The following is a 27223-nucleotide window of genomic DNA, read 5'->3' as shown; positions in this document are numbered from 1 at the left end:
ATCAGGCGTCGTCGAAGTAGTCGGTACCGACTTTTGCGGTGCCGTCGACGGCGCGGCCGATTCCATGGCAGATCCGGTACCGAAAAGGATATTCTGTTGGATCTGTCTATTTTTTAATGTACATTTTTTTAAGAGTAGCACAGCGGGTGCAGGTGTCAGCCCGATGCTCTGGACCCAGGCACTGTAGGCACCAATTGTGCGGGTCAGTGAAAGAGATCGGGCGTGCACACCGCTGGCACTTCTTAAAGCCCGGCTGAGGGGGCATGAAGGGAAACACGGCCTCCGCAAAATCAAAACCGGAGGCCTGTATGGTGGCAACAGGCCCCGCTGGGGCCGGCCTGAAAAATAAAGAAAAAAGAAAAAAGCAAAGTTTTTTGTTTTTTTTTTTTTGAACGGAAAAGAAACCCAAAGGGAAAAAGAACAAAAAAAGCAAAAAATTTCGTGAGCAGGAAGGCAAGAATTAGATTTTTCAACACCCATTGAAACACATGCGTCTTCTTCGCTCCGCGGAAACGAAGAAACTGGTGACCATGCTCTCCTCCGTCTGGCGGGAAGGCACTTGCACATGCGAGGTGCGGCCAACTAGAACTTTCTAGTTAAAAGTGTCCGTACCGGGGCTCCGTCGGTGACGTCACCCATGCGTTAAGAATATGCTGCCTGCTTGTCCTGGGATAAAGAGTAAAACAGACTTTTATGTTGCTTATCCTAGAAATAAGCAATGGATTTTCCCAAATCCATCATAATAATGGCTTGTAGATGTTTCTTTTAGGAAACTATCCAATCCTTTTTCAAACCATGCTAAGAACATAAGAATAGCCTTACTGGGTCAGACCAATGGTCCATCTAGCCCAATAACCAGTGTTCATGGAGGCCAATCCAAATCACAAGTACCTGGCAAAAACCCAAATAGTAGCAAAAGTCCATACAAGCAGTGGCTTCTTCCATGTCCGTCTCAACAGCAGACTATGGACTTTTCCTCCAAGAACTTGTCCGAACCTTTTTTAAAACCAGCTACATTAACTGCTCTTACCACATCCCATGGCAATACCAGAGAATGACACAAGAATAAATTTTTCTCCATCCCTGCAAGAACTTAATTTCCTTGTCCCATCCCCGCAAGATTTGTTGCTGTTACTATGCCTGCTCCATTCCTGTAAGCTCAGCCTTAACTGCACAAGCCTCGAACACTTATAATTTTAAATTGTTTGAGGCTTGTGCAGATGAGGACAGAGCTTACAGGAAATGGGGTGGGGACAGGAAAATAACTCGCCGGGATGGGAAAATGAGTTCCTGCGGGGGACAGGGAAAAATTTGTCCCAGTGTCATTTTCTAGACAACACGTTCCAAAGCTTAACTCTCATTGAAAAAATATTTCCTCCTATTGGTTTTTTAAAGAATTTCTCTATAACGAGAATTTCTCTTTAATGAGTGTCTCCTAGTCTTTGTAATTTTTGACAGAGTGAAAAATCGATCAATCCTATCTCTCCTCAGCCGTCTCTTTTCCAAGCTGAAGAGCCCTAACCGTTTTAGTCTTTCTTCATACGAGAAGAGTTCCATCCCCTTTATCATCTTGGTCACTTTCACAACATTCTCTGGCAATGAAGTCCAGAGTTTAATTACAAGATCATCCCCAAATTCTATAAATGGCACCCAAAGTTGTACGCATAGACAATGAACACACACAACTTAATTGGCCTAATCAGAGTCAATTATTGACAGTTAACCTCATAATGGATGCTAATTACCACTAATTAAAAGTTACATGCACATCTCGGAAAGCACAATTCTGTAAAAGTATGTGCTAGTTGCAGTGCACAAATTTGAAAAGAGGTTCATCAGGGGCGTTCCTAAAAGATAGAATGCGTCCAATGTGTGAGTTTTGGCTGGCTTAAATGCCTGTGCTTAACTTAAGCATTGTGCAGCAGCACCAAGAGCAATTCTATAAAAGGTGTACGTATCTTGTAGAATTGTGCTAGTCAGCACCAATTTTTTGGTGAAATCTGGCCCTGAATGTAATGTAATGTAATGTAATGTAATTTATTTCTTATATACCGCTACATCCGTTAGGTTCTAAGCGGTTTGAAGAAAATATACATTAAGATTATAAATGAGAAGTAAGAAGGTACTTAAAAATATTTTCTCCAGATCTGGATTTTTAAATTCTTCCCCGTGTCAATATTATGTCTTACGTAGGACATATTTTTCTCAAATGCTTACACAGCAGGACGTGATGCTACTCCCATGTCAAAAATGGAAACTTACAGAAAATACTTTACTACAAGCATTATGGGGTTGTATTTTCAAGCCTTTTGGGATGATATTAACAGATATTTGGGACAAATGTTAGGATTCCACAAACCAGGACTACTCAATTCTAGTCTTTGAGATCCGCAGGCAGGCCAGGTTTTCAGGAAAGTTTTACGTTTTATGAAAGTTTTGGTAGGAGTATTTCCTGCATCTCTCTCCGAGGGTATGCAGTTTCATCCTAAATGGATTTCAGGCAGGAATTCCAAGTAATCTCTGGGTTGAGGTGGTGCTGGTGGGAGTTGAGGGGAGGGGTTTTAGGACCTAGCCTTTTGGCAGATATATCTGGAGGGTAGGTATAGCTGAAGGCTGTAAGAGTCCAGGCCACGGGCCATCTCTGCTTTTTATCAAAGGCATACAAACAATTTTTACTAATATGGGAAGGGTGGGTAAAGGTATTTGATGCACAAGGGGCAGAAGTGGAAGAGTAAGTGATATTGTTGCATATATTTTTGTAAATACTACTACTGATATAAGGTTTGATGTGTATGTTGAAGTTATAGTGGAATTAAGAACATAAGAACTGCCATACTGGGACAGACCGAAGGTCCATCAAACCCAGTATCCTTTTTCCAACAGTGATCAAACCAGGTCGAATACCTAGCTAGATCCAAAGTAGTAAAACAGATTTCATGCTTCTTATTCTAAGAATAAGCAGTGGATTTCCCCTATGGACTTCTCTTTTAAGAAATTATCCAAACCTTTCTTAAAACCTTGCTAAGCTAACTGATTTCACCACATTCTCCAGAATTCCAGAGTTTAAATACATAGAAACATGATGGCAGATAAAGGCCAAATGGCCCATCCAGTCTGCCCAGCCACAGTAACTATTATCTCTTTCTCGCTCTAAGAGATATCACGTAGTTATCCCCACACTTTCTTGAATTCAGACACAGTCTCTGTCTCCACCACCTGTTTGGTGAGTTGGGAGGAAGCATACAGTAAATAAAGTCATTTACAGAAGAATCCCTCAGTAGTATATCAAGATATACCAAAAACAGTTACATGTGTCCTCCAAGAATTTCATGCAAGCAGCAAGGACACTGCAGCATGAACTAGTAAGCTAAGATGCCCCCTGACCCCTATTACCATTCTAAAATCCAGATGTACCCATTAAAAACAAAAAGCTTGTGGATGAAGTCTTATTTCCTCATCACAGTTACCTAGAACTGTTATTTTTGCATCCCTTAATCCTGAAGGTGCTGCAGGGCCTGAATGCCTTGAACCCATCTATTCACTCTTTTCATGTGAAGCTTTCATTTCTACAAGTTTTTCCCTGGTGCACAACACCTTGGTAGACACTCCACAAGAAGAAGAAAAAAAAAATTAACCTGCCATTAGCATAGTTCCACATCCTCCTCCCCAATGCCACAGACTACTCACGTCCACAATCAGGAAGCCAGCTGCTTGTAAGTGCCGCCGGGCCAGCACAAACCGTCCCAGTAGATCCTTGCTTTTGGAATTGTAGTTTGGAAAGACCCAACTGAGGAAAGCCATCCTGTCATGGGAGGAAAAAAAAAAAAAATAAAGAATAAGCTATGGTAAAACCCAAGTAGGAAAAGCAGCTTCACTAGATCTACTGTGTTCTGCTTCTCCAGTCTAAGGAGGCAGCACTGTGCTTATTTTGTCCCCCTATGATTTCTGCCATTTCCGCATAGCCTATGAACATAGGGCTGCCATATTATCCCAGGTCATTTGAAAGACTGATCCAGCCCTGATTTTGCTCCACTGAATGCATGGATTTGTAGTTCTGATTTCTTAGGGAAGAGGTGGGGAACCTCTAGCCCATGAGAATTTCTATCCAAGCCATGTTATACCTCTCCATTGTTGCCAAAAAGCATAGACTTGATTAGGCATAACTGATAGCTTCTACCACTGCTACGCCCATTGTCCATTAAATAGCAGGTATACAAATAAAAACCCGCTGCCACCACTGGAGCCCAAAACTGGTTGTCTGCTATTTAACAAGGGGAGTTGCACGGAATTCACAATATGGATGTGCAGAACCATCACACCAACAAGTGAATATGTGAGGTCCAAACCCCAGATTTCACTTTGGCCAGGGAGCAAGGATTGAGGACGCAGTCAGTCAATGAGGAAATACAAGGGGCAGGATAAATCCTGGACACGAGGAGTGGAACCCATGGAGCTGGAGGAGACAAAATCTCAGACTGAGGAGCAGAGAGAAGCCATGGATCTAGAAGAAACCCAAACTGGCAACACAGAGGAAGTGGGCAATTATAGAATAAAGAGGACAGGGAGCTAAGTAGTTAAACCTTTGCTTTTTTTGGAGTTTTTTCTTTTCATTTTTTGAACTTCTTTCCAGTTCTTGGCTGGGGTAGCGTAGGTGGGTCCGTGTGGAAGCTACAACACTTTATGGATGGTTGCTGCCTAAAAAAAACCCTACAAGAGGAATTTGGACTAAAAAATAGGGTTATATTGATTTTGTCTAGGATGGTTTGCTGCCAATGAAGTGAACCACAAATTGCTCTTCTTTGGTTTGTTGGACTTAACAGTAGGTAGCCATTGGGGGGGGGGGGATTGGATGGAAAATTAAACCTGTTAAGGATTGTGAACCTCCACTGTACTGAAGCTCAAAGTCCTCAGGAGTCTGGACAGGAGTACTGCAGGGAGGGTGGATGAATCCCCCGAGGGATAAACCTGTGTTTATTTTTGGCATTTATTGGACTAGAAACTGGTAGACTGGTAGGAAATAAAGCCATCGGAATAGACCTTGCAGTCAGCTGGATGTTTGCTGGATGACCTCCTGTCTTTGAATATTCCTATTGATTTCCCCAATTACAATGCTATGCATACATGCAATGATACAAAGCTTAGATTAGAACTGGGATGAGGTGATAACACTGCAGAAGATGAGTAAGGAACCCATTACAGTGTGTGAACCCTGCACACACTCTGTGCTCCAGCTACTGGTCACAGATAACTGTTTTTGCATCAAACTCAAATGGGTTTTCTTTACCAGGCAGTCCTGTAAGGGCTACTACCTCCAAATGTATAACTTTACTTCTACCAGACCAGGGGTAAACCATATATATACTGGTGCATGTCATCTAGTAAACATCTAACTGATTGCAAGATCTTTTCCGATGGCTTTATTTCCCACCAGTCTTTCCAACAAATAGAAACCACTTTTCTTTAGTTTCTAGTCCAATAAATGGCAAAAAGAAAACACAGGTTTATCCCTCGGGGGATTAGTCCAACCTCCCTAAGTGGAATTTTTCAGTCTCTAGGCCAGGGGTGTCCAATGTCGGTCCTCGAGGGCCGCAATCCAGTCGGGTTTTCAGGATTTCCCCAATGAATATGCATGAGATCTATTAGCATACAATGAAAGCAGTACATGCAAATAGACCTCATGTATATTCATTGGGGAAATCCTGAAAATCCGACTGGACTGCGGCCCTCGAGGACCGACATTGGACACCCCTGCTCTAGGCAAAGTGATGTATATAGTATGAAAGAATTACAACAATCACCCTGCTACCACTATCCTGAACAGTGGTGACAGCAATACGTTGTGGGGATGCTTTGCAGCAGCAGGGAAAGAGAGATTTGTAAAGACTGAAGAAACATGAATGATGCAAAGTAAAAGCAGCTCCTGGAAGAATACCTGTTGCATGCCATATAGCTGGGATTGGGGAGAAGATTCATTTTTCAGGATGACAGTGACCCTAAGCACAAAGCAAAAGCAACCATGGAGCGACTCAGCAAGAAGTGAATGTACTTCAGTGATCTAATAAAAGTGCAGACCGGAGTGCAATAGATAATCTATGGCAAGACTGGAAGACAGCAAACCAGACAATCCCAAGACAACTTGAAAAAGCACAAGCTATTGTGCCAAGAATAATGGGTAAGACTTGCACTGTGCAACGTCAGTAGACACTGATCCTAACTGCAATCAAAATATTTCAGTTTCTCATTCTTAATTTTGAAATATTTCTACAACTGTTTAATATTTTATAGATCCGTGAAAACACCTGCTTTAATGCACCATGACAGACCCTACACAGAACTCTAGAAACAGTGGCAACATGGATGAAAGACCACAAACTAAAACTGAACCCAGACAAAACAAAATTCATACGTCTTGAAAAAAAATAAAACCCCTACCATAACAAACCTAGTAATAAGCTCAATCACATACCCCATTCAACCCACTCTAAAACGTTTGGGAATGACGATAGATAGATGCTGCACCATGCAACCACAAATCAACAAAACAATGCAGAAATCATTTGTGGTTATGAGAAACCTAAGGCAAGTTCGAAAATTCTTCGACAGAAAACAATTCCAGCTCATGGTCAAGTCCCTAGTCCTAGGTCTCCTTGACTACTGCAACATCCTCTATCTCCCCCTGCACCGCAACAATGATAAATCAACTACAAACAGTACAAAACACAGCCCTGAGGCATACCTCGACTCACACTGGCTCCCAATTCAAGCAAGAATACTATTTAAATTCGACAGTCTTATTTAAATCCATAAATGGTGACAGCCCAGCCTACTTGATCAACCGCCTAATCCAAACTACCACAACCAGACACAGGAGAACCCAGACACCATTCACACACCCTCCAATCAGAGGCATCAAATGGAAAAAAAACTGTACGATGGCCTTCTAGCCACACAGGAAGCAAAACTAGACCGCCAACTCTCCAATCTACTAATCATGACCCCACACTACAAAACTTTCCGAAAAGAAATAAAAACCCTGTTATTCAAGAAATCCATGAAGACTAACTAACACCGAATGAAACATTTCAATCCTCTGAAGCAACCCGCTCTACTCTGTAACACCTCTGGACATGTCCAGAAATCCTCTTCTGTAATCCGCCTCAAACCGCAAGGTAATGGCGGAATAAAAATCATTAATGTAATGTAATGTAATGTAACTGCAGATGAAAAATGCACAAGGGTTCACAGACTTTTACAGGGCGTTGTATACATCTCACCTTGCTGTCTATATCCCTCCCCCCCCAATTCAGCAGTATGAGTCTTAAAGCATATGAATTAATTGTGATATTCACATTGCTATCTGGCATATAAGTTTGCCAGCAGCACAACAGTGCCTCAATGTGGACTTACTGAGCAACGGGAAATGATGGCAGAGGACATGCAACATCTCAAACTGTCCATCTGCAGAGTCAGCATGCCCAGTATATGCAGTTGCACCCGTCAGTGTCCACACCCCCTTATGCAAACTCTAGTCATCTTGCACCCTTGTTGTGACCTTCTGTATCTGTCCTACATATGCCTGGACGACGGGGAGCGCAATCCAGATAGAAGAATCAGAGGAAAATATGTCAAAACATATAGAAGTGGACTATCCAAAGCAAACTTTATTTAGTCAGCAGCATAGACTCGACACTGACAGTGTTTTGGCAGTTCTGACTTTTTTCAAGAGTCTAATCTATCACAAACAAGCAAAAGGATAAAAACAAAGGATAAAGGCAAACAAATATATATGCATGTACACACATAACAAAAACAAATACTCAAAAAATAATAATTAATAAACATATGATGGGTAAAAATATACGATATAAACATATATGATCGTCCACTGCTGCTGTACGTTTTTCACATATTTTCCTCACGACTCTTGTATCTTTCAGACATATGCCTGACCTATTTTGCTGTTTTGGCTGTTATTTCCTGGATGTCATGAAGGGGCCAAGCTACAGTCTCAGACTCGTTGTTACAAAACTCCACTGTGCAGAAGTTTTATTGTTAACTGCACTAATGTCTGTAGCACTCCTTTATCCCCAGTGTCCAATGGCAGATACACGGGGCCCATGGGCTACAGGTTCCTATGGCAGCCATTTGGGCCAGTATACACCATGGAGGCGGCGATACTGAATTTGACAAGGCTGCAAGGTAAGGGTTCAAATCCCACTTCTCCCACCAACATTTCTTGTGATCTTGAATAAGTCACTTACCCTTCACTGCATCAGGTAAAATAGATTGTGAGCGGGAAGGCAAGAATTAGATTTTTCAACAGCCGTTGAAAGCACATGCGTCTTCTTCGCTCCGCGGAAACGAAGAAACTGGGGACCACGCTCTCTTCTGTCGAGCGGGAAGGCACCCGCGCATGCGCGGTGCGGTCAACTAGAACTTTCTAGTTAAAAGTGTCCGTACCGGGGCTCCGTCGGTGACGTCACCCATACGTTAAGAATATGCTGCCTGCTTGTCCTGGGATAAGCAGTTTATTTTTTATAAATCAGATTGATTTTTTTTTTTTTTTTTTGAATCATTGATTTGTATTCACCCTGACAGACAACTAAAGCAGTTTCTGAACCCACTCCATGTCCCCATGAAAGAAAAAGGGTAAGGAGAGTGTAATCTCTCAGTACCAAGTCAGATGTAAACAAGTCTTGCAGGAGATAACACATGAAAATATTTATGAATGACTTATTGTTTTTGGTGATCTTCAGTTTGTCATGTGTATAAAATGGAAAGAGCGTTGGCTGTTCAAAAAGGTTATTATAATAAATTTAAGGATGTGTGGGGACCATTATTAAATTATAGTAATGAATAAGTTACACTTTTCCCAATCTTAATACATATGTGGATTGAAGGGCGGGTTTTCTTGTTTTTCCATTAAGAATATATAAATGATTGTCGTAAGATATTATTTTCATGTGGTATATATTAGTTGTATATGAATTTGGGAGGGGGGTGGGGGTTAAATCTTCTTGGTGTATGATATTGAAAATTTTTCAAGTGATGTTGTATTATATTTGGTTGATATTTACTGTACACTTGATGTAAGTTTAAAAATGAATAAAGAAATTTAAAAAAAAAAAAGAAAATATTTATGTAGTGCTTATTATTTTTTTAAAAAAGGCACAAAGAGCATGATGCTATGTATCCCCATCCAAAAATGAGCCCCTTACCTCTGTGCTCCTGCTGGCAGAGGCTGCATCCCCTGGGACTGGAAGATATGTGGTGCTAGCAGCTCTTTTAACGGCATGGGCTTGTTCTCCGAGGTCAGTACCATCTCACCATCTTAAAGAAAGGGCAGCAAATAAATAAATATTGGAGCCCCTACATGTTCAACATCATAAGCAGGGCTTCCCTAACATTTCCTATGACCCCAAACAGCTGGTCAAGTTTTCAGGATATCAACACAGAGTATACATGAGATAATCTATGTGTTGTTGCTCATTTATATTCATTGTACATAGCCTTAAAATATGACTGGCTGGCTGTGAGATCCCCGGAAAGGGATGGAGTCTGAATGCCTGCCCTCCTTATCACCTCAAAGAGAAGGGCTGCAAGTAATATAGCCTGGGCTGCAACCCATGCATTAATTTTGCAATTAGCATGTTTCAGAAAAGTATGGGCCCCTTTTGCTTAGATAATTTAATAACTTTACATAACATATACCGTCTATTCACAAATATAGACCGATCCAAATATAAACCAACGTATCCTTTTTTCCCTCCAAAAAGGGGGGAAAAGTTGACGTATATAAACTGAGGTTAGAAATTTGGGTTATCATGGTGAGCCAATCTATAAAGACTGCTCACCCTCCCTCATCATTAGCTAGCTATCTCGTAAGTCACTAAACACAAGACAAATATCTGATACACATATCCCAAAGCTTACATATTCACAAGGCCCCTATAAGGAAAACTTAATAAATGTAGACAAAAATCCAACTTAAACCTCAAGAAGCCATATGTAGTTTAACACCAGAGAAAGAGAAACAGCACTCTACACTTTGGAAAACAAAAAGAAAGCAGTATAAATTTACAGTAAAACTGCATTTTCTTTTCATGAAATTAAAAATATTTTTTCTACCTTTGTTGTCTGGCCATTTTATTCATGTTTATCCCAGTTTCAAATGCTTTCCTGTTTTTTTCTTAATTTTCTCAGAATTTCAGATTCTCAATCCACTGACCTAAACAGCTAACAAATCATTGACCTCATGGGCAGTGTCACTGATCGCCACCCTAAGTCTCTTCCTGTGAACCAGTCTCGCTGAACTTCGGGAGGAGACTGTAGTACTTTTCGTCCTACCCACTGATTTCGTCGAGGATCCTCGTGCTCTTCCTCCCAGAGATATTCCCAGATACCGTCCTCATTACAATTACAATTCCAGGCATCCTCTGGAATCTGGATACCAGGCAGCTACTGCTCCTAAAACCCCCAATATATAGATATGATTTGTAGGACACTGCTACGAACAGACCCTTTCAAGCTAACACAGTAATCACAATACTCTGGTGACCTTTACAGCTATTCAGCCTTCCTCACAGAACCCTAATTGGCAATTAATTCAGGTCAGAAGCACTGCTTTCTGCTACTTTTTCCACTGCTTCTGCCCAAGAGATTGGAGGATGTACAGTTGTAATATATGACATTAAATATAGCTAAAATTGTGCATAAATTTTTCTTCATCAATCTTAATAAAGATTTCTCAGAAAAGCATAGTGTGCCTAAAAATTTACAGGAACAAAAAGTCTCCCCTAGCCCAAAAATGGGAAGAAGGATAGAGGCAACCGAACCAAAAACCAACCTCAAACTAATAATTATTAGTGCGAGTGGGTAACCCTCAGTCTCACAGCTTGCTATAGGAACGAGTCCCTAAAGCACAAGCTGCCACAATCAAAACCCAGGACGGGTATTATATGTGAAACATCCCTGGGTTTCCCACCTAAATTTACTAGTGCAGTCTTCCCCATTTTGGTTTTTTTGTATTATTCATAAAAATTTACAGGGGCAGTATCTGGTCGTAATCTCTTCTAGTTCCTAAAATCTGAGCCCTATTGTGCTTTTTTGTTCAGGAACTATGTTGCGTCAAATATTTGCCTGTGCATTCCATGATAAGCTTTTTCATCAACATGCACCAATGATATGAGTGGCATATTTGAATTCAGCACAAAAATATGACTCTTAGCTTGGTCTAGCAATATCCTTTCCACAACCTGAACCTAAAGTTGACGTTTTGGCACTATCTCCCACAGAATGAAAAAAGTGGCCCCAATAACGAGGCCCCTAAGTTTGAAAGAAGTTAAGATCTAGCTCTAAGACTTTGCACATTTTTTTTATTATTATTTATTTATAGAATTTTATAATATTACCAAGCATATACATCTTGTACAGCAAAGTGCGGTCAAAACATAATAAACTGAATATGAAATATGAAATGTACAGTAATACACAATTAAATTAAAAAATAAAAATACATAAAGTGAAGATAATCTAATTTGGTCGCACACTAGTCCTCAATAATTGGATCCAAGGTTTAAGGAGTAGAACAAAATAAGACTTTGCACATATTCATTGCATGTCCTACTGTACTTACACTAAAAAATTTCATCAACTTTTGAGATAGTCAGGTGGGGAGGTCAAGACCAGTGTTCTTCAACAGCTGGTCCACGGTGCAATCAATGCAGCGTTATCTTCTAGTCAGTTCCCTCTTTCTCACTGCTGCAGTGCACAAAGCTACGGGCAGTGGCTGCTATGCATGTCCTGCACCTGAACTGGAAGCCTTCTCTCTGACATTGCAACGTCGGAGGGAAAGCTTCAAGATGAGGCGCAGGACACACGAGGAGCTGCCACACGCAGCTTTGTGCACTGCGGCAGTAAGGAAGAGGGAGCCGGCCAAAAGATAACACCGGGGGAAGCACAAAATAGCCAGGTGGGAGCAGGCCAGGAGATAATGCACAGCATGGAGAGAGACAACAAAGGTAGGGGGAAATGATTTTATTTACAATTTAGTGATTGAATTGTGTCAATTTTGAGAATTTATATCTGCTGTCTATATTTTGCACTGTTCAGGAAGAAATGCATTTGTTTCTATTTCTCTGGGGTTGTACTGCATGCAGAGTCTTGCATCTTAGGGTTTCGTTTGTATATATTAGTACTTTCCATTTGTGGTCCCATATTTGCATAGGGGTTATCTGTGTTCTGGTAGGAATGAATGTTGAGAAGCATGCAGTGTGCTTTGTGTAGTTTAATTTTGTGGTTTACCATTATGTGTTGTTAAGATTGTATTGTGTGTATATATGAAAAATGAATGGAAAAAATAGTGTTATAATTAGTACTATTATGGGGGCGGGGTCTGCGGCAGAGCTGGGCGAAGTCTGGCCCACGACTTAGCCTGTATTTTGGCCCCTTAATGTGATTGAATTTGACACCCCTGCAATAAGACCTTACCAAAGTGGAGAAGCTATGTCTGTGCAATACAGAAGCAAACATGCCAGTAAGCAGAACAGTGGTCTGAAGGGGGAGATTAAAGGAGATTTAAAGCGATTTTGTAGAATAGAAGATTTGGTTGCTTTGTTGTAATAAACTCCATAATTACTTTCAAATTTAAGTCTACAAAGCAGGACTATGACAAGAGTTATGCTATTTACCAGTGTTCTTCAACCGTCGGTATGCAGACCGGTGCCGGTCCACAAAATAATTATTTTATTTCCGCCGGTCTAGACCGCTTGACATGGAATGACCCATATTCCATTGGTGGATCTTAAAATTTACCATAGTTGGCTGTGTCATGTAAGATTCAGCACAGAAAGTTTCATCAAAATCCGTGATGGGAGGTGGGGAGCCCTAGACCACTTGACTTAGAATGACCCTGCTGTTCTGAAGATGAAAGGGAGGCTGTAGCTGGTTAGCAGCCTGCTTTAGCACTCTCCTGGGGTGTTTCCTCACCAATTTGCCAACCGTACACAGTATCCACGGCAGTACGGCAGAAGTCTTCAGCTCCGGTCAGACCTTTGATCACTTCAAGCAGCTCTACCTGCAGCTGGCTGGGTTTCCTGTCACTTGACCTATAGATCTCTGCGTTCAGAATCTCCATAGGAAGAAAAGGTCCCTTGTACTCAGCACACTCCAGCTTGGCAGTAGAATTTATGTGTATCAGCTTTAACCTCCTGTTCTGCATCTTGAATGATGTGTTACCTGTAGGAATAAAGGTAATCGTTAAACATCCACATACCTACAGCAAGGCTTGATCAGCGATAAGGGCTTACTAGGAAAGGTGTGATACTTGAATTTGTCATGCATTTTGGAATGGGCACAAATCCACACAAAGCCTCTCCCTCCATAAAAGATCAAGGCAGGCTCAGCTAGCTTTAATATCCATACAGTATTATAGTGTAAAATAAACTAATCCCCCAGTTACCATTTATGGCTGGATCTAATCGAAGTGGAGTCAATCAAGGCATTCCTGCTTGATGTGTTCCCTCCTCTCAATACTTTCATGCATTCCTTTCAAATGTTCTTTTCAAGTTTCTCAATCTAAATCAAATGCTGCTTTCTGGTACCTTACTGAAGCCTGCTAGAGATGTGAATGCTTGCAGAGTATCTCTACTTCCCCTTCTTTCTCCTAGAGGGTCCATCTTTAGTTCCATCGGTTGCCCAACAAAGAGGTGACAGTACAAGTCAAATCACACATCATCCTGGTGATCCCCCCTTTTGCCTCCTCTTGTCTTTTTTTGTAGATGAGTTATTCAAAGAGAAAATGTTTTTAAAAGATTGAGGGGGGTGTATCACCAGAGAACTGAACAGAATACTATATATACTTGAATATAAACTGAGATTTTTGTGACAAAAAAAATGGCCCCCAAAAAGGGGGTTTATATTCAGTTCATGCCCATCTGTCCCAGGGCCTGCTGTAAGCCCTAGTGGTCCAGTGGTGGGCCGGGACAGGAGGGATCCCTCCAATCCCCTGAAAAAAAAAGCAACAACCTTTAAAGCCCTGGTAGTCCAAAAATCTGGGTGGCAGGAGGGAGGTAGGATGGGTCAAGAGGTGAGAGGGATCCCTGCTGTCCCAACCCTCTTCTGGGCTGTCAGGGCTTAAGGCAGGCCTGGGGGAAGACTGCAAGGCATTAGGAGAGGAAGGGAAGGAAGAGAGGGGGGCTGGGTGCAGAGCCTTGCAGGGCAGAAGGGAGGGCGCTAGTGCAGAGCCCGGCATAGCCGGAAGGGAAGGGGACTGAGTGCAGAGTATGGCACGGCAGGGCACTTGGAATATAAACCCCTGGTTAATATTTGAGTCAATCTTTTTTCCTCCCTTTTGGTGGGGGAGGAGGAGGTCACCTTGGTTTATAATTATATTTGAGTATACACGGTACTACTACTTTTTTTTCCATTTAAAGATACTCTCTCTCTACACACGCAAGGATATTAGCAGTTTCTCTGCTTTGTAACATTAAATGACTCCCTGGAGACAAACACAAACAATGGTGGCTGTGCATTGCTATACAGGATGATATGATTTTGATCCCCCCACCACAAATTCCCAAGGTCTGTTCTAACTAGACATGATGGTGCCTTATCTTGTTCTGAAGCCTGAGAAATGAGTAACCAAGTCTCAGGCTTCCATATTTCTACCAGTTAAACAAATGGCAAATAGTTACCAAGAACACTGCTGTAGCAATCTGAGTGCAGCACTTTCTCCAAGTAGGGTAGCTTCACCTGCTGCAGCACACACAGAGACCAAACCAAGTCAATCAACTGCTGAGGGCTCAGGCTGTCCAGCTCTGCTCCAACTCTCTGGTGCACCTGTAGATGGGGGAACGAGAGTGTCTGTCACCATCCCAGCTAGTCAACGTAAAAATAACATCGTCTGCAAAAAGACAACTTTTATTCCTTACTATTAACTACCATCCCCTAATTAAATCTAAATCCCTCATCCATTGGGTTAAGGGTTCGATCACCAGCATAAATAAAAGGTGGGCGAGTAACCCTCATAGATCTTAATACATGCTATCAGAGAATCATAAATTGTTTGGATCCATCCCTGCAGCCTGGAACCCAAACCCACTGTCTCCAGCACTTTAAACAAATGGCCAGGCCACCTTATCAAAGGCTTTCTCTGCATCGATGGCCAGACGGGTCATTTCCTACCCAGATGCCTCAGCCTGCTCCATCAAGTTAAGCACTCTTGATATTGTCATCTACCTGCCTCCCTAAGATAAAGCTCGGCATCCAACTCATCAGCTGATCTGCTCTTACTCGAATAAAAATCTTAGTATCTACCCCCAACAATGAAATTGGCCTGCATGAGGCACAATGGGAAGGATCCTTGCCCTCTATAAAATATGGAAAGACAGGCACTCTCCTCCAAAAAGATTTAAGAAAGCTCAGCAGTGGAGGAATTAACGAGTCCTGAAAACATTTATAGAAAGCCACTGTGAACCCATCAAGTTTAGGAAACTTCCCCAGTTTCACAGTACACAACGCTTGCTGAATCTCAATCTGTGTGATAGGTCCATTGAACCTCACCGCATCCTCCACATTAACCACTCCTAGCTGCAGGCTCCCTAGGTATTGGTCAAGTCCTTCTCATCCACTTCCCCCTCTGGTGTATATAAGTGCTTATAATATTGAACAAACTTCTCCCTAATATCCCGAGCTCTATAAATGGCTCACCAGCTATCCAGACCAGAAAAATATTCTGCATTCTCCTCTTTTTCAACCTGTGGGCCACCAATCTGCTAGAAGGATGCTAGGTTGCATAGGGAGAGGTATGGCCAGTAGGAAAAAGGAAGTATTGATGTCCCTGAATAAAAGACTTTAGAATATTGTGTACAATTCTGGAGGCCGCACCTTCAAAAAGATTTAAAAAGGATGGAGTCGGTCCAGAGGAAGGCTACTAAAATGTTGTGTGGTCTTCATAATAAGGCATATGGGGGAAAGACAAAGATTTCAATCTGTATACTTTGGAAGAAAGGCAGGAGAGGGGAGATATGAGAGATGTTTAAATACCTATGAGAGATGTTTAAATACCTATGTAATATAAATGTGTATGAGTCGAGTCTCTTTCATTTGAAAGGAAACTCTGCAATGAGAGGGCAAAGGATGAAGTTAAGAGATGATAGGCTCCGGAGTAATCTGAGGAAATACTATTTTACGGAAAGGGTGGTAGATGCATGGAACAGTCTCCCGGAAGAGGTGGTGGAGAGAGAGACTGTGTCTGAATTCAAGAGGGCCTGGGATAGGCATGTGCGAAAGAGATAATGGTTACTGCGGATGGGCAGACTAGATAGGCCATTTGGCCTTTATATGTTTCTGTTTCTATTAAACTCAAAAACTGCTACTTTAGCAAGCAGAGCTTAAATTACAACTCCTGCACTACCAACAAGCATGCGTAAAGTTCTCGATTATGGTGTTCATGTTTATGTGCTCCCTCCAATCTATCCAACTCCTTTACCAATCTATAATGCTTCTCCCTCCTGCATTTATAAGGCAAAGGAAATAAGATGCCCTCTCACTGTAGCCTTCAGCCCCTCCGAAGAGGCCTTTCCCCTAATCAGAATTAAATATTCCTCAACAAACACCCTAACGTGCTCAGCCACCCTTTGGTCTTCCAACAAACTATCATCCAAACGTCAATAGCAAATACCTTGCAAATCACCATACCCCGGCACCTCCACCCACACCAGGGCATGATTCGACCACGTTATAGAATCTATGCGAGAATCTAGAATCTGGGAAAGTAGCTCCCACTACAAAAAGATATAATCAGTGCAAGAATAGGACCTATGGCCTGCCAATAGAAAGCACAGTCTCTACCCAAGGGATGCAGCTACCTCCAGACATCCACTACACTGAGCTCCTCCAAAGATTTCCCAAAATCTCATCTATCTCTCTTGCTGTAGCTTGTTGAATCCTCGCCCCCTCTGAATTGTCTAGAGATGGGGCCCTGGTCAAACTAAAATCCTCACCAAGGATCAGATGTCCCTCCTTGTGATGCAGGATCATGGGCAGACGATCTCATAGGTAAGAACCCTTAACATTACATGAAATCAATTTCAACCCTTTAATCTCCATCCCTGAAAACCTACTCACCCACTGTACAGAGCAACTACCTTCCCCCTCCCCAAAGCCCTCTCTCCCATCACCCACCTCACTCCTGTGAGAACCAGAACATATTCCCACTCACTCGTAAGGAAGAACCCGTCAGGTAGCCACTCTACTCAGCAGTTCCAAACATGTTTCCCCCCCCACTCAATACCAATATCTTTGCGACAACACATATCTCTCAGCCACACCCACACAAACTCGCACCCCTCTCCCACACTGAGCTCACCCCTCACCACCCACAATTCATACATACCACACCATCTCCTCTCTCCATGCTCACCTCCCACCCCCATCACCAAGAACCCCCTCACTCAAAGAGACCCTCATTTCCCCACCAATTCAATCACACAGTCACTGGTGTGTCTGAAACACCTCACAATATATCCACTAGGCTCAGGGAGCTGATGATCCTTGTCTGCAGCGCTCCACTTTCTGCCAGCAAAATTCCACCAGCCTCTGGTGGACATCCATTCTTTTGGATCTCGGTTCTATTCCACCAGCTGAGATCTCCACTCCTGCCTTGTTAAGGACCTCCTTGGCCTGTGGACACCCTTGTATGAACCCCATTCACAGTCAGTACCAGATCAAACGAGAAAGTTCAGCGATAGCATAGGTTAGCTCGTGTCATCATTCTAGTCACCTCCTGCAAGGTCCTTCACCATTAGAGGATAGTAGCCGCCAAATCCAGGAAAAGCTTCATTCAGATCCCATTCCACTCCACAGACCCTACTGTTCTAGCCTGGTGCAGCAAACATTGCTGATCGGCGGAAGATAAATGGAAAAGTTTTTCTTCTATCTTTTGTTTTCGCTAGCAAAGCACAGCATAAAGCTTTTATTTTCATTGAAGGTTTTTTGCCAATGAGGTGACCGCTCAACTACCTTTAGCAAACCACTTCAGTGGAGGTGGGAGGGCCTTTGTCTGAGGCTTTTTCCTTCAGTTTGAATCAGTTAATAGCCTATGCTGTTCTTATATTACATCTTTGGACATTTTTGCATCAATTGTAACTGAAAGTGTTTATCACGTAAATCTAATGCTTGCCACCCTGACCACTTGTGTTTTGCTTTCTTCATGAACTGGTACAAGATCACTAGACTCCCCCTCCATGTGTATGCTGCAAAGCTCACTCCTCAAACTCCTCTGACTTCTCCTATCCTCCCCTTCCCCAGTTCTCCTGAGGTGGATTTGACCAATGACCTGCCTGCACCTTAGTACTGGCCCCTTCTCAGAACATGCACACACTGAGGGGGGGGGATGCACTCTTACCAGCTCATAGAAGACCTCCTCTCGGTTGGGCTGAAAATTCAGGCGTGCAAATGACAGCACCATGTTACACAGCTGGGGGAAGGTGAACTTCTCAGCATTTTCCATGGTATACTAAAAACAGATCAGAGAAGAATGCATAAATTATAGACAAAAGGGTAAGATAAAGATTATTTCAACTAAGGATTAAACCTTAAACAAAAACCTAAATGATTCCATCCAATACTAATTACTGGTCTGCATGCAGAACAATCATCAAAGCTGTCTTTCTATATCACCCTGCAACACTGAAGAGTAACCCAGGTAACCAGTTAATAAATGTGCTCAGAAAGAAAACTACTAAAAATTGTAGGCCACAACATTTTAAAATCCAAATAATTAAAAAAAAACAAAAACAGTTAATGTTATCTATATTTGTAACTGCTTGTGTATATCCCTCTGCTGTATTTTAATTTTTGGCTTTCATGTGCTCTCACTTCCAGGGGCTTACCTTCAAGCATTCCCCAATTCCCAGCCAGCCTTTCTTCCCTGGCCTTTATCAGCAGTCACTGATCCTCTGCAGGCTGGCCCCATGATAGTGTTCCACCATCCAGGGCCTACCGCTGCCTTTTATTGGGTGCCTGAGCTCAAGTTTTCTGGCCCTCCAGAACTTTTCCCGTCATAGCTATGCTGTTGATTGCATTTAATATTAAAGGTGAACACTGAAGAAATGCTACAAAAACAGCCACCATGAAATGCCACTTGACCATCTGAAGTGCTCAAGTGGACTCACCAGTGTATAACAATCACCACTTCATGCTTCTATAGCCTAGTAACAACCGCCAGTTCTCAAGGATTCAGAGATCTTTGAATAAGGTACTGTGCAAGCACAACGCACACTAGTGGACAAAAATTACAGACTAGGGGACACTCGAAGTTACAGGGAAATACAGTATTTTTAAAACCAATAGGAGGAATTTTTTTTTCATTCAGAGAATAGTTAAGCTCTGGAAAGCATTGCCAGAGGTTATGGTAAGAGCAGATAGCATAGCTGGTTTTAAGAAAGGTTTAGACAAATTCCTGGAAGAAAAGTCCATAGTCTGTTATAAAGAAAGACACGGGGGAAGCCACTGCTTGCCCTGGATCGGTAGCATGGAATGTTGCTATTCCTTGGGTTTTGGCTAGGTACTAGTGACCTGGATTGGCCACCATGAGAACGGGCTACTGGGATTGATGGACCATTGTTCTGACCCAGTAAGGCTATTCTTATGTTCTTATGTACTATTGATTTCAGCTGAATAGTAAAATCTGCTATTCGATATAGGGGAATGTGTGATTTTCCCCTGTAAAAAAGCACCACACCTATGTGCCTTTCCTACAATAATCCTCAGTAGTATACAAATGCTCTCGCAAAAACATACACGTCTTTCTGCTTTAGATATCTCGCCTTTCCTTTTGTAACATCTGATGTAAGAAGACAGGTTTTCCAGCAGTATTAATAAGGAGAAGCAGTTATTCTAAGATGATCGTCTCCTCCTCCTTCATGGGTCACAACGTCATAAGCATAAATGACCGTTAAGTGCAAAGAACCAAGCGATAAGTCGAAGATCAAGAGGTTCACGGCATTGCACCGACAATGAAACCCAGCTGATTGGATGAGCTTTGTGGTCCCTTATCTGCCATGAGATTCAACACCTTAGCATTATTGATTATGACAGGGGTTGCCATTCAAAATGTCACAAGTAATTGGAAAAAATGCAGTAGATTAAATTATACCTTCTGGTGTAATTCGTTGTGTCACATTTATAAAATGGAAAGCATAATTGCTACTCTAAAAGGGTATTATACTAAATTTAAAAAGATCTGGGGGCCATTGACAACTTATTGTAATCAATAGACACCATTTTCCAGTGAAAGTATATTTGCAAATGGGAGGAGGAGGGTGGTTTATAGTTTACTGTGGGTTTAATCAAAAGAAAAAGAATATTTATATTGTATATTTTTGATTAAATGTTAAAGGAAAGGGGGGTGGGAAGGGAATAAATTTATATATTTGATGTCATATTAGAAAGAAATTCAAGTGATGTATTTAATTTCAAATGTTTTATTATTTGAACACTTGATGTAAGATTAAAAATGAATAAAGAATTAAAAAAAAAAAAAAAAAACCACCTTAGCAAGTGGCATTCTTACTGAAAACTCACAAGTAGGATGCAAACAGGTAAGTCAGCACTGAAACAGGTTCCTGAGAAACAGAGGAAAGGGCAGCGCATGTGCCAGCTACAATGTACATACAAAAGTCCACCTCCAGCATAACCAACGCTACTCCCCACCTTCTACTTACATATCACTAACACTCTCCCCAGCATCAAGCAGCCACTCACCTCCGCAAAGGCTTCAAACAAAGGCAGGTTGAGCCACTTGAGGTAGGCAAAGGATTTGACACACTGCGAGACATCTATGGGACTCAGCTCTGGCATTTTGGAAAGCAGGTCAGAGGCCATCTTCTGGAAGACCTGTGTCTGGTGGAAATTCAGCTTACCTTAAAAAAAATAAAAAAAACCAAACAGCAGAAATCAGGCACCACTTTGAAGAAAACACACAATTTATCCAGAAAAGTCCCAAATATGCTTTACAGCAGAACCTTCCACCTCTGCTTTTAGTGCAATATTTCAACAAGTATCTAGAGCAAACAATAGAACTTGCTTTGTACTCAGAAAGGCTTCTGGTTTTTGTTTGGGGTTTATTTACATTTTCCAACTTACCGTATATACTCAAATAAAAACAGAGATTTTTGGGCCCAAAAATGGTGGTCTGTTTACATTTGGGTCAGTGCTGCCCCTGCCAAACCTATTGCAGGCCTCTGCCAGGCCTGTTGTGAGACCTGGTAGTTCAGTGGTTGGGTGGGACCCCTTTAGTCTCCTGTCCCAGCCGACTTTAAAACTTTTACCTCTCTCCCCCTCCCCCAGTGTACTGTTTAAATCCCTGGTGGTTCAGCAGTGGGCCGAACAGCAGGGATCCCTCCCGCTTCCTGTCCCAGCCAATTCTAAGAATTTTTACCTCCCTCCCACTTCCCCCGCTTACCGTTAGATTCCCTAGTGGTCTAGCGATGAACCACAGCAGGAGCAACCTTCCTTCGCTCCTGCCTGTGCAGAGGCGCTAGCTGATTGGCTGCCGTGAACTTACAGCAGCCAATCAGCTAGCAGCTCTACACAGGCAGGAGATAAGGAAGGTCAATCCTGTCCCAGCCCACCACTGGACCACCAAAGACCCAGTGGAAGCCTACAAGGCATCAGGATGAGGGGGGACAGGGTACAGAATCTGGCAGAGAGGGAGGGGGTGGGTGCAGAGACTGACAGAGCAGGGGAGGAAAGGAGGGAGGGGGCTGGATGGAGAGCTTGGCAGAACAGCGAGGGAGGGGTAACAGGGTATAGAGTCTGGCAGGGCACGGCACTGCACTTGAATATTAACACCCCCCTCCCTATATTCAAGTCAACCTTTTTTCCTCCTTTTTTTGGGGGAAAAGGTAAACTCGGTTTATATTCAGTTCAGTTTAAATTTGAGTATACCTGTATACAATACCCTCTTGGAGCTCCCCTGGGTGCAGGCATCATCAGATCAGATTCAGAAAGTACCTCCAAGAGGTTGACATTGGATTGATTCATGCATGCATGCATTGTACAGATGGCAGTCAGCAATACATAGTGACCATAAACCAACTCACTCAAGGAAGCAGGTGGTAATCTGCAACTCTGCCAACCTGATTGGTTCTTGAAGTTTAAGAGAATTTGCAGAACGTCATGAACACTGGCCTGGTCACAAAGTCATTAATGATGTGGACTCATCCCTTTCCCCCAATCATGCAGGTACCTTGGGACATATCAGCTCAATTTCACATGAAAATTACTGCAAAACACTTTCACAGGGGTCCCTCAGCCAATCTCTGGCAGGTGCTCTGTATGACCCACTTAATCTGCCACTTTCCAGGACCCAGTTGAGAAAACAAAGTTACTTACCTGTAGCTGGTGTTATCCGAGGACAGTAGGCAGATATTCTCACATGCGGATGACATTATCCACCGAGTCCCAGTAAGGACAGTCAACAAGTGCACTATCACTTTAAAAACTTGAAGATTGCCTGCACCGCACATATGTCTGTGCCTTCCCCCAAGCGAAGCTGGCTCATAGGACCATCAGTTCAATAACAAAACTAGGGGAGATGGGAGGGTTGCGAGTATATCTTTACTTCACTTTATCCGAGGACAAGTATGCAGTATATTCTCACATTTGGAACTCCCTAGCTGCCAAGATCATGTCTCTGAGAAGAGGGTTATTGACAACTACCATGAGCCTGGTGAAACCAACAAGGGTGGGAGGGAAGTTGGCATCTAAATAGAGAATAAACTTCGTAGAACTGCTTGGCCAAACCGATACCTCGTCTGGAATAATTCTCCAAACAGTAGGGGGATGTGAAGGTGTGAACTGAGGACAAAGTAGCTGCCTTACAGATGTCTTCAATAGGAGCGGAATGTAGATGGGCTACTGAAGTCACCATTACTTGAAGACGGCCTTCAAGCATCAGTCAAACCCAAGCATAGCAAAAAAGATATACAGTCCACCAGCCATAAGGAGATGGTTATCTTAGTTACAGGAGCTCCAGGTCTGTTAGGATTGAATGAGAGGAACAGCTGAGCGGAAGTTCTGTGAGGTTTGGTTCGATCCAAGTAATAAACAAGAGCACGTTTACAGTCCAGTGTGTGGAGTGCAGAGTGAGAATGAGGTCTTAAAAAGAAGACAAGAAAAACTATAAACTGGTTCAAGATTAAATTCAAAGACAACCTTTGGGAAGAATTTCAGAAGGAGTATTAAGAACTACCCTATCGTGGCAGAATTTTGTACAAGGTGGATCTGACACAAGCTCTTGGAGCTCACTGACCCGGTGTGCAAATGTAAGAGATATGAGGAATAATATTTTCCCAGCGAGATACTTAAGAGATGAAGTTGAAAGAGGTTCAAATGGAGACTACATTAGAGTGGAAAGTACAACATTAAGGTCCCAAATCACAGGAGGAGGTTTGAGGTGGCTTAGTATAGTAAAGGCCTTTCGTGAATCTGGAACCAAAGGATGTAGAGAAAATGGCTTTGTCCAGTGGTGTAGGAAAAGCACTAATAGAAATGAGATGAACGCTGACTGAAATAGTCTCGAGACCGAGTTAAAGAGGTTGAGAAGGCAATCCAGGACTGATGGCAGAGGACAGGTGATCATATCCAGTGAGTTAAGATTACACCAGACTGTGAAATGAGTCCATTTGAAATGGTAGCAACGCTGCATGGAAGGTTTCCTAGAAGCTTCAATGATGGCTGACACTGGTGCAGATAGTGTGAAAGCATCTACACTTTGGGAGCAAGAAACCATGCTGTGAGAGCTAACGAACATAGATTGGGATAGAGAAGAGATTCCTCATTCTGTGTCAGCAATGTTGGAAGCACTGGAAGGGGAATGGGTTCCCATGCACTGAGATGGAGGAGAGAGAACCAAGGTTGATGTGTTCACAGAGGTGCTTTAAGAATCATGATGGCTTGGTCCCATCAAAGCTTGAGCAGTCTTCTTAACTAAAGGAATTGAGGGGAAAAGCATAAAGAAACTTGTCCAGTCAGTTGACAAGGAAAAGTATTTGACTCCAGACTACTGGGAGTGTACAGTTTGGAATAGAAGAATCTGTGATTGGGGGGGATACGTAAAGAGATCTACATCTGGGGTTACCCAATCCGCAAAGATCTGGTGCACAGTGGTGGAGTTGGGTGACCATTCATGCGATTGAAGGTGTCTGCTCAACTTGTCGGCTAAGACATTCTGCTTTCCTGCTAGGTAGAATGCCTTCAGGAAAATGTTGTGAGGAATCGTCCAAACCAGATTTGTATTGCTTCTTGACAGAAGTGATACAAATCTTGTCTACCCTGTTTGTAATATATAGCTACTTGGTTGTCTGTTCAGATCAGCACTACTTGACTGAGGAGGTGATCTTGGAACATGCATAGAGCATAGTTCAAGAATACTGATATAAAAAGCTCTTTTGTAAAGTATGCTGTCTTGAGTATGGAGGCCATTGAGGTGGGCTCCCCAACCAAGCATGGAGGCATTGGTTGTTAAAATCTTTTGATGTGGAGGTATTTGGAATAGGAGACCCTTGGAGAGATTGTTCAGCGATCATCACCACTGAAGTAACTTTCGGAGATGTGAGGTCACTTATCTGTTGGAGAACAGACTAGTGGCCTGAGATCATTAGGACAAAAGTGCCCATTGAGGTTCTCCGAGATGTAGATGGGCAAATGGAGTTACATGTGGCCTAGAACTCGCAGCATTTGACATGCAGTTATATAGCGACAAGAGGAAACCTTCTCGCCAAGACAAATCAATGTGTCAAGTCTCTGTTGTGGTAAGAAGGCATGAGTTTGAATCTGTCTAGTAGGGCTCCAATAAATTCCAGAGTTTTAAGTTCTAGATGAGACTTCTCGTAGTTCACTGCAAAGCCTAGGAGTTCTAGTAGGCGAACTGTAGCAATCATGGATTGGAGAACCAGTTGAGGTGTGGGAGCCTTGACCAATCAATTATCTAGGTAAGAGAATATGTGAAAACTGTTACTACTACTAAGCACTTTGTGAATACCCTGGGTGCAGATACCAGACCAAAAGGAAGCACCTTGTATTAGAAGTGACGTGTTCCCAATCGGAAGTTGAGGTATTTCCTGTGAGCAAGTAGGATAGAAATATGAATGTATGCCTCTGACGTCTAGAGAGCAGAGTCAATCATTCTTCTCTATAGTGGTAACAAGGTTCCCAATAAGACCATGCGAAACGTCTTTCACCAAGTATTTGTTAAGAGCTCAGAGATACAGAATTGGATGGAGACCTCCGGTCTTTTTCAGTATGAGTAGAACCTTCATCTCCTCTCCTGCAGGAAAACTTGTTCTATGGCACTAAACTGGAGACAGGCTGAAAGCTTCTGCTGGAAGTTGAAGAGACTCTTTTGGAGGATGGTTCAGTTTCTTCTGTAAACGAAAGGCATAGCCCTGACTGATCACTTGAAGGACTCAACGACCCTCTGTTAAGGACCAGTGTTGATGGTAATGGATGAGCCAACCTCCTATGGGTAGAGTCTGGGGCATAGGTTGAAAAACACTGACAATGCTTTCTAGAAATAAGTCAAAAGGACTGCTATTGCATGGATTGAGGTGCCACAGAGGTCTTCTGCTGCCTCTAATGTCTAGAGCACAAAATAACTCCTCAAAAAGTTGCCAAAAGATACTTAAAAAGATACACAATAAAGGCAAAAGAGTCTGAGGATTCAAAGAGTGTAAAATGCTAACCAGTCACCCCTAAAGTAATAAATAAATATAATAAGAATAAATAAATTTAGATTAAGGGGCAATCTCAGTGTGAAGGTTCAGCGACGGGAGTAAAACTCCAGCGATTACACTCAAGAGACAGAGGTGATTCACCTCTGCCTGCACACCACTTATACTTGATGGTGGTTTAGCACTGATTTGTATTTAGATTTTGCATACGTGGGGCAATCCATGATGGTGTGCAGGCAGAGGTGAATTACCTCTGTCTCTTGAGTGTAAGCGCTGGAGTTTTACTCCCATCGCTGAACCTTCACACAGATTGCCCCTTAATCTACATTTATTTATTCTTATTAGATTTATTTATTACTTTAGGGGTGACTGGTTAGCATTTTACACTCTTTGAATCCTCAGACTCTTTTGCCTCTAATGTCTAGGACATCTAGGCTGGAAATATCTTTACCTTGAATAATAAGTTGATCTCCTGGAGGTGTTGGAATATCTCCATGGTTGCCGAGACTGGCGAGACTGAGGACAAGATAGTCATGCAGTCTTGATTTTCTATGTGGTCTCCTCTATACTGTCTCCAAATAAATCATGCCTTAAACAGGATACATCAGAGACAGTCCAGAACAGGGGTGTCAAATTCACATTAAGGGCCGAAATCTAAAACACAGATTAAATTGTGGGCAGACCCCGCCCCCATTTTTTCCATTCCTTTTTCATATATATGCATATACAATATAATCTTATTAACAACACATAATGGTTAACCACAAAATTAAACTACACAAAGCACACTGTGTGTTTCTCAACATTCATTTATACCAGAAGACCTGGCCTTGTTCACACATGCAGAACACAGATAACTCCAATGCAAATACAAGACCAGAAACTAAAGTACTAATATAAACAAACAAAACCCTAAGACGCAAGACTCTGCATGCAATATAACCCCCAGAAAAATAGAAACAAATGCATTTCTTCCTGAACAGTGCAAAATATACACAGCAGATTTCTCAAAATTGACACAATTCAATCACTAAATTGAAAATAAAATCATTTTCCCTACCTTTGTTGTCAGCTGATTTGTTTTTCAAACCTTCTTTTTCCAGTCTCTGGCTGTGCTCTTAACGGTGTATCTAGGGCCACCTTATCCATTTGCTGTTTTTCTCTCCTTCACTTTCTTCCAAACATCCATCTTTAGCATTAACTTTTAACATTCAACTTTCTTCCATTTTTCTGCTTTCTTTTCAAAAATCTATCTACTTTTCCATGTTTTCCCTTCCCATCTAATCATGTGTACCATCTTATCCCTCTTTCTTCTCCCCTATTCCCATTTCTTCTAATCTCTTCCCTGCTGCACCCATTGCTGTGCACTATCTCCTCCCTCTGTCTCCCCTTCCCCTCCATCCCTGTGCACCATCTCATCTCTTTCCCATAGTCAGACAACTCCGTCTTCCCCCTATGGTCTAGCATCTTTCTCCTCTCCTTCCCAT

The 27223-nt window shown here is 42.3% G+C and overlaps 1 protein-coding gene and 1 non-coding gene across 3 annotated transcripts in view; both read right to left on the bottom strand.

The window, feature by feature from the left end:
- The window catches only part of TBRG4 (transforming growth factor beta regulator 4), an 81665-nt gene that overhangs the window by 5554 nt on the left and 48888 nt on the right, over positions 1-27223 (bottom strand). For both annotated transcript variants that reach the window (XM_033931904.1, XM_033931903.1), the window contains exons 5-10: positions 20767-20924; positions 18407-18517; positions 14694-14838; positions 12988-13236; positions 9219-9330; positions 3688-3802 (exon numbers count right to left, since the gene is read on the bottom strand). In XM_033931904.1, coding sequence (XP_033787795.1) covers positions 3688-3802; positions 9219-9330; positions 12988-13236; positions 14694-14838; positions 18407-18517; positions 20767-20924 — 890 coding nt within the window. The remainder of the gene's footprint in view (positions 1-3687; positions 3803-9218; positions 9331-12987; positions 13237-14693; positions 14839-18406; positions 18518-20766; positions 20925-27223) is intronic.
- Positions 8063-8197, bottom strand: LOC117356153. Its single transcript, XR_004538584.1, has one exon. It is a non-coding gene; the product is annotated as a small nucleolar RNA SNORA5 (small nucleolar RNA).

The sequence above is a fragment of the Geotrypetes seraphini genome, chromosome 2 (assembly GCF_902459505.1).
Source record: "Geotrypetes seraphini chromosome 2, aGeoSer1.1, whole genome shotgun sequence".
Taxonomy (NCBI): domain Eukaryota; kingdom Metazoa; phylum Chordata; class Amphibia; order Gymnophiona; family Dermophiidae; genus Geotrypetes; species Geotrypetes seraphini.
This window is presented reverse-complemented; position numbering and strand designations above follow the sequence as displayed.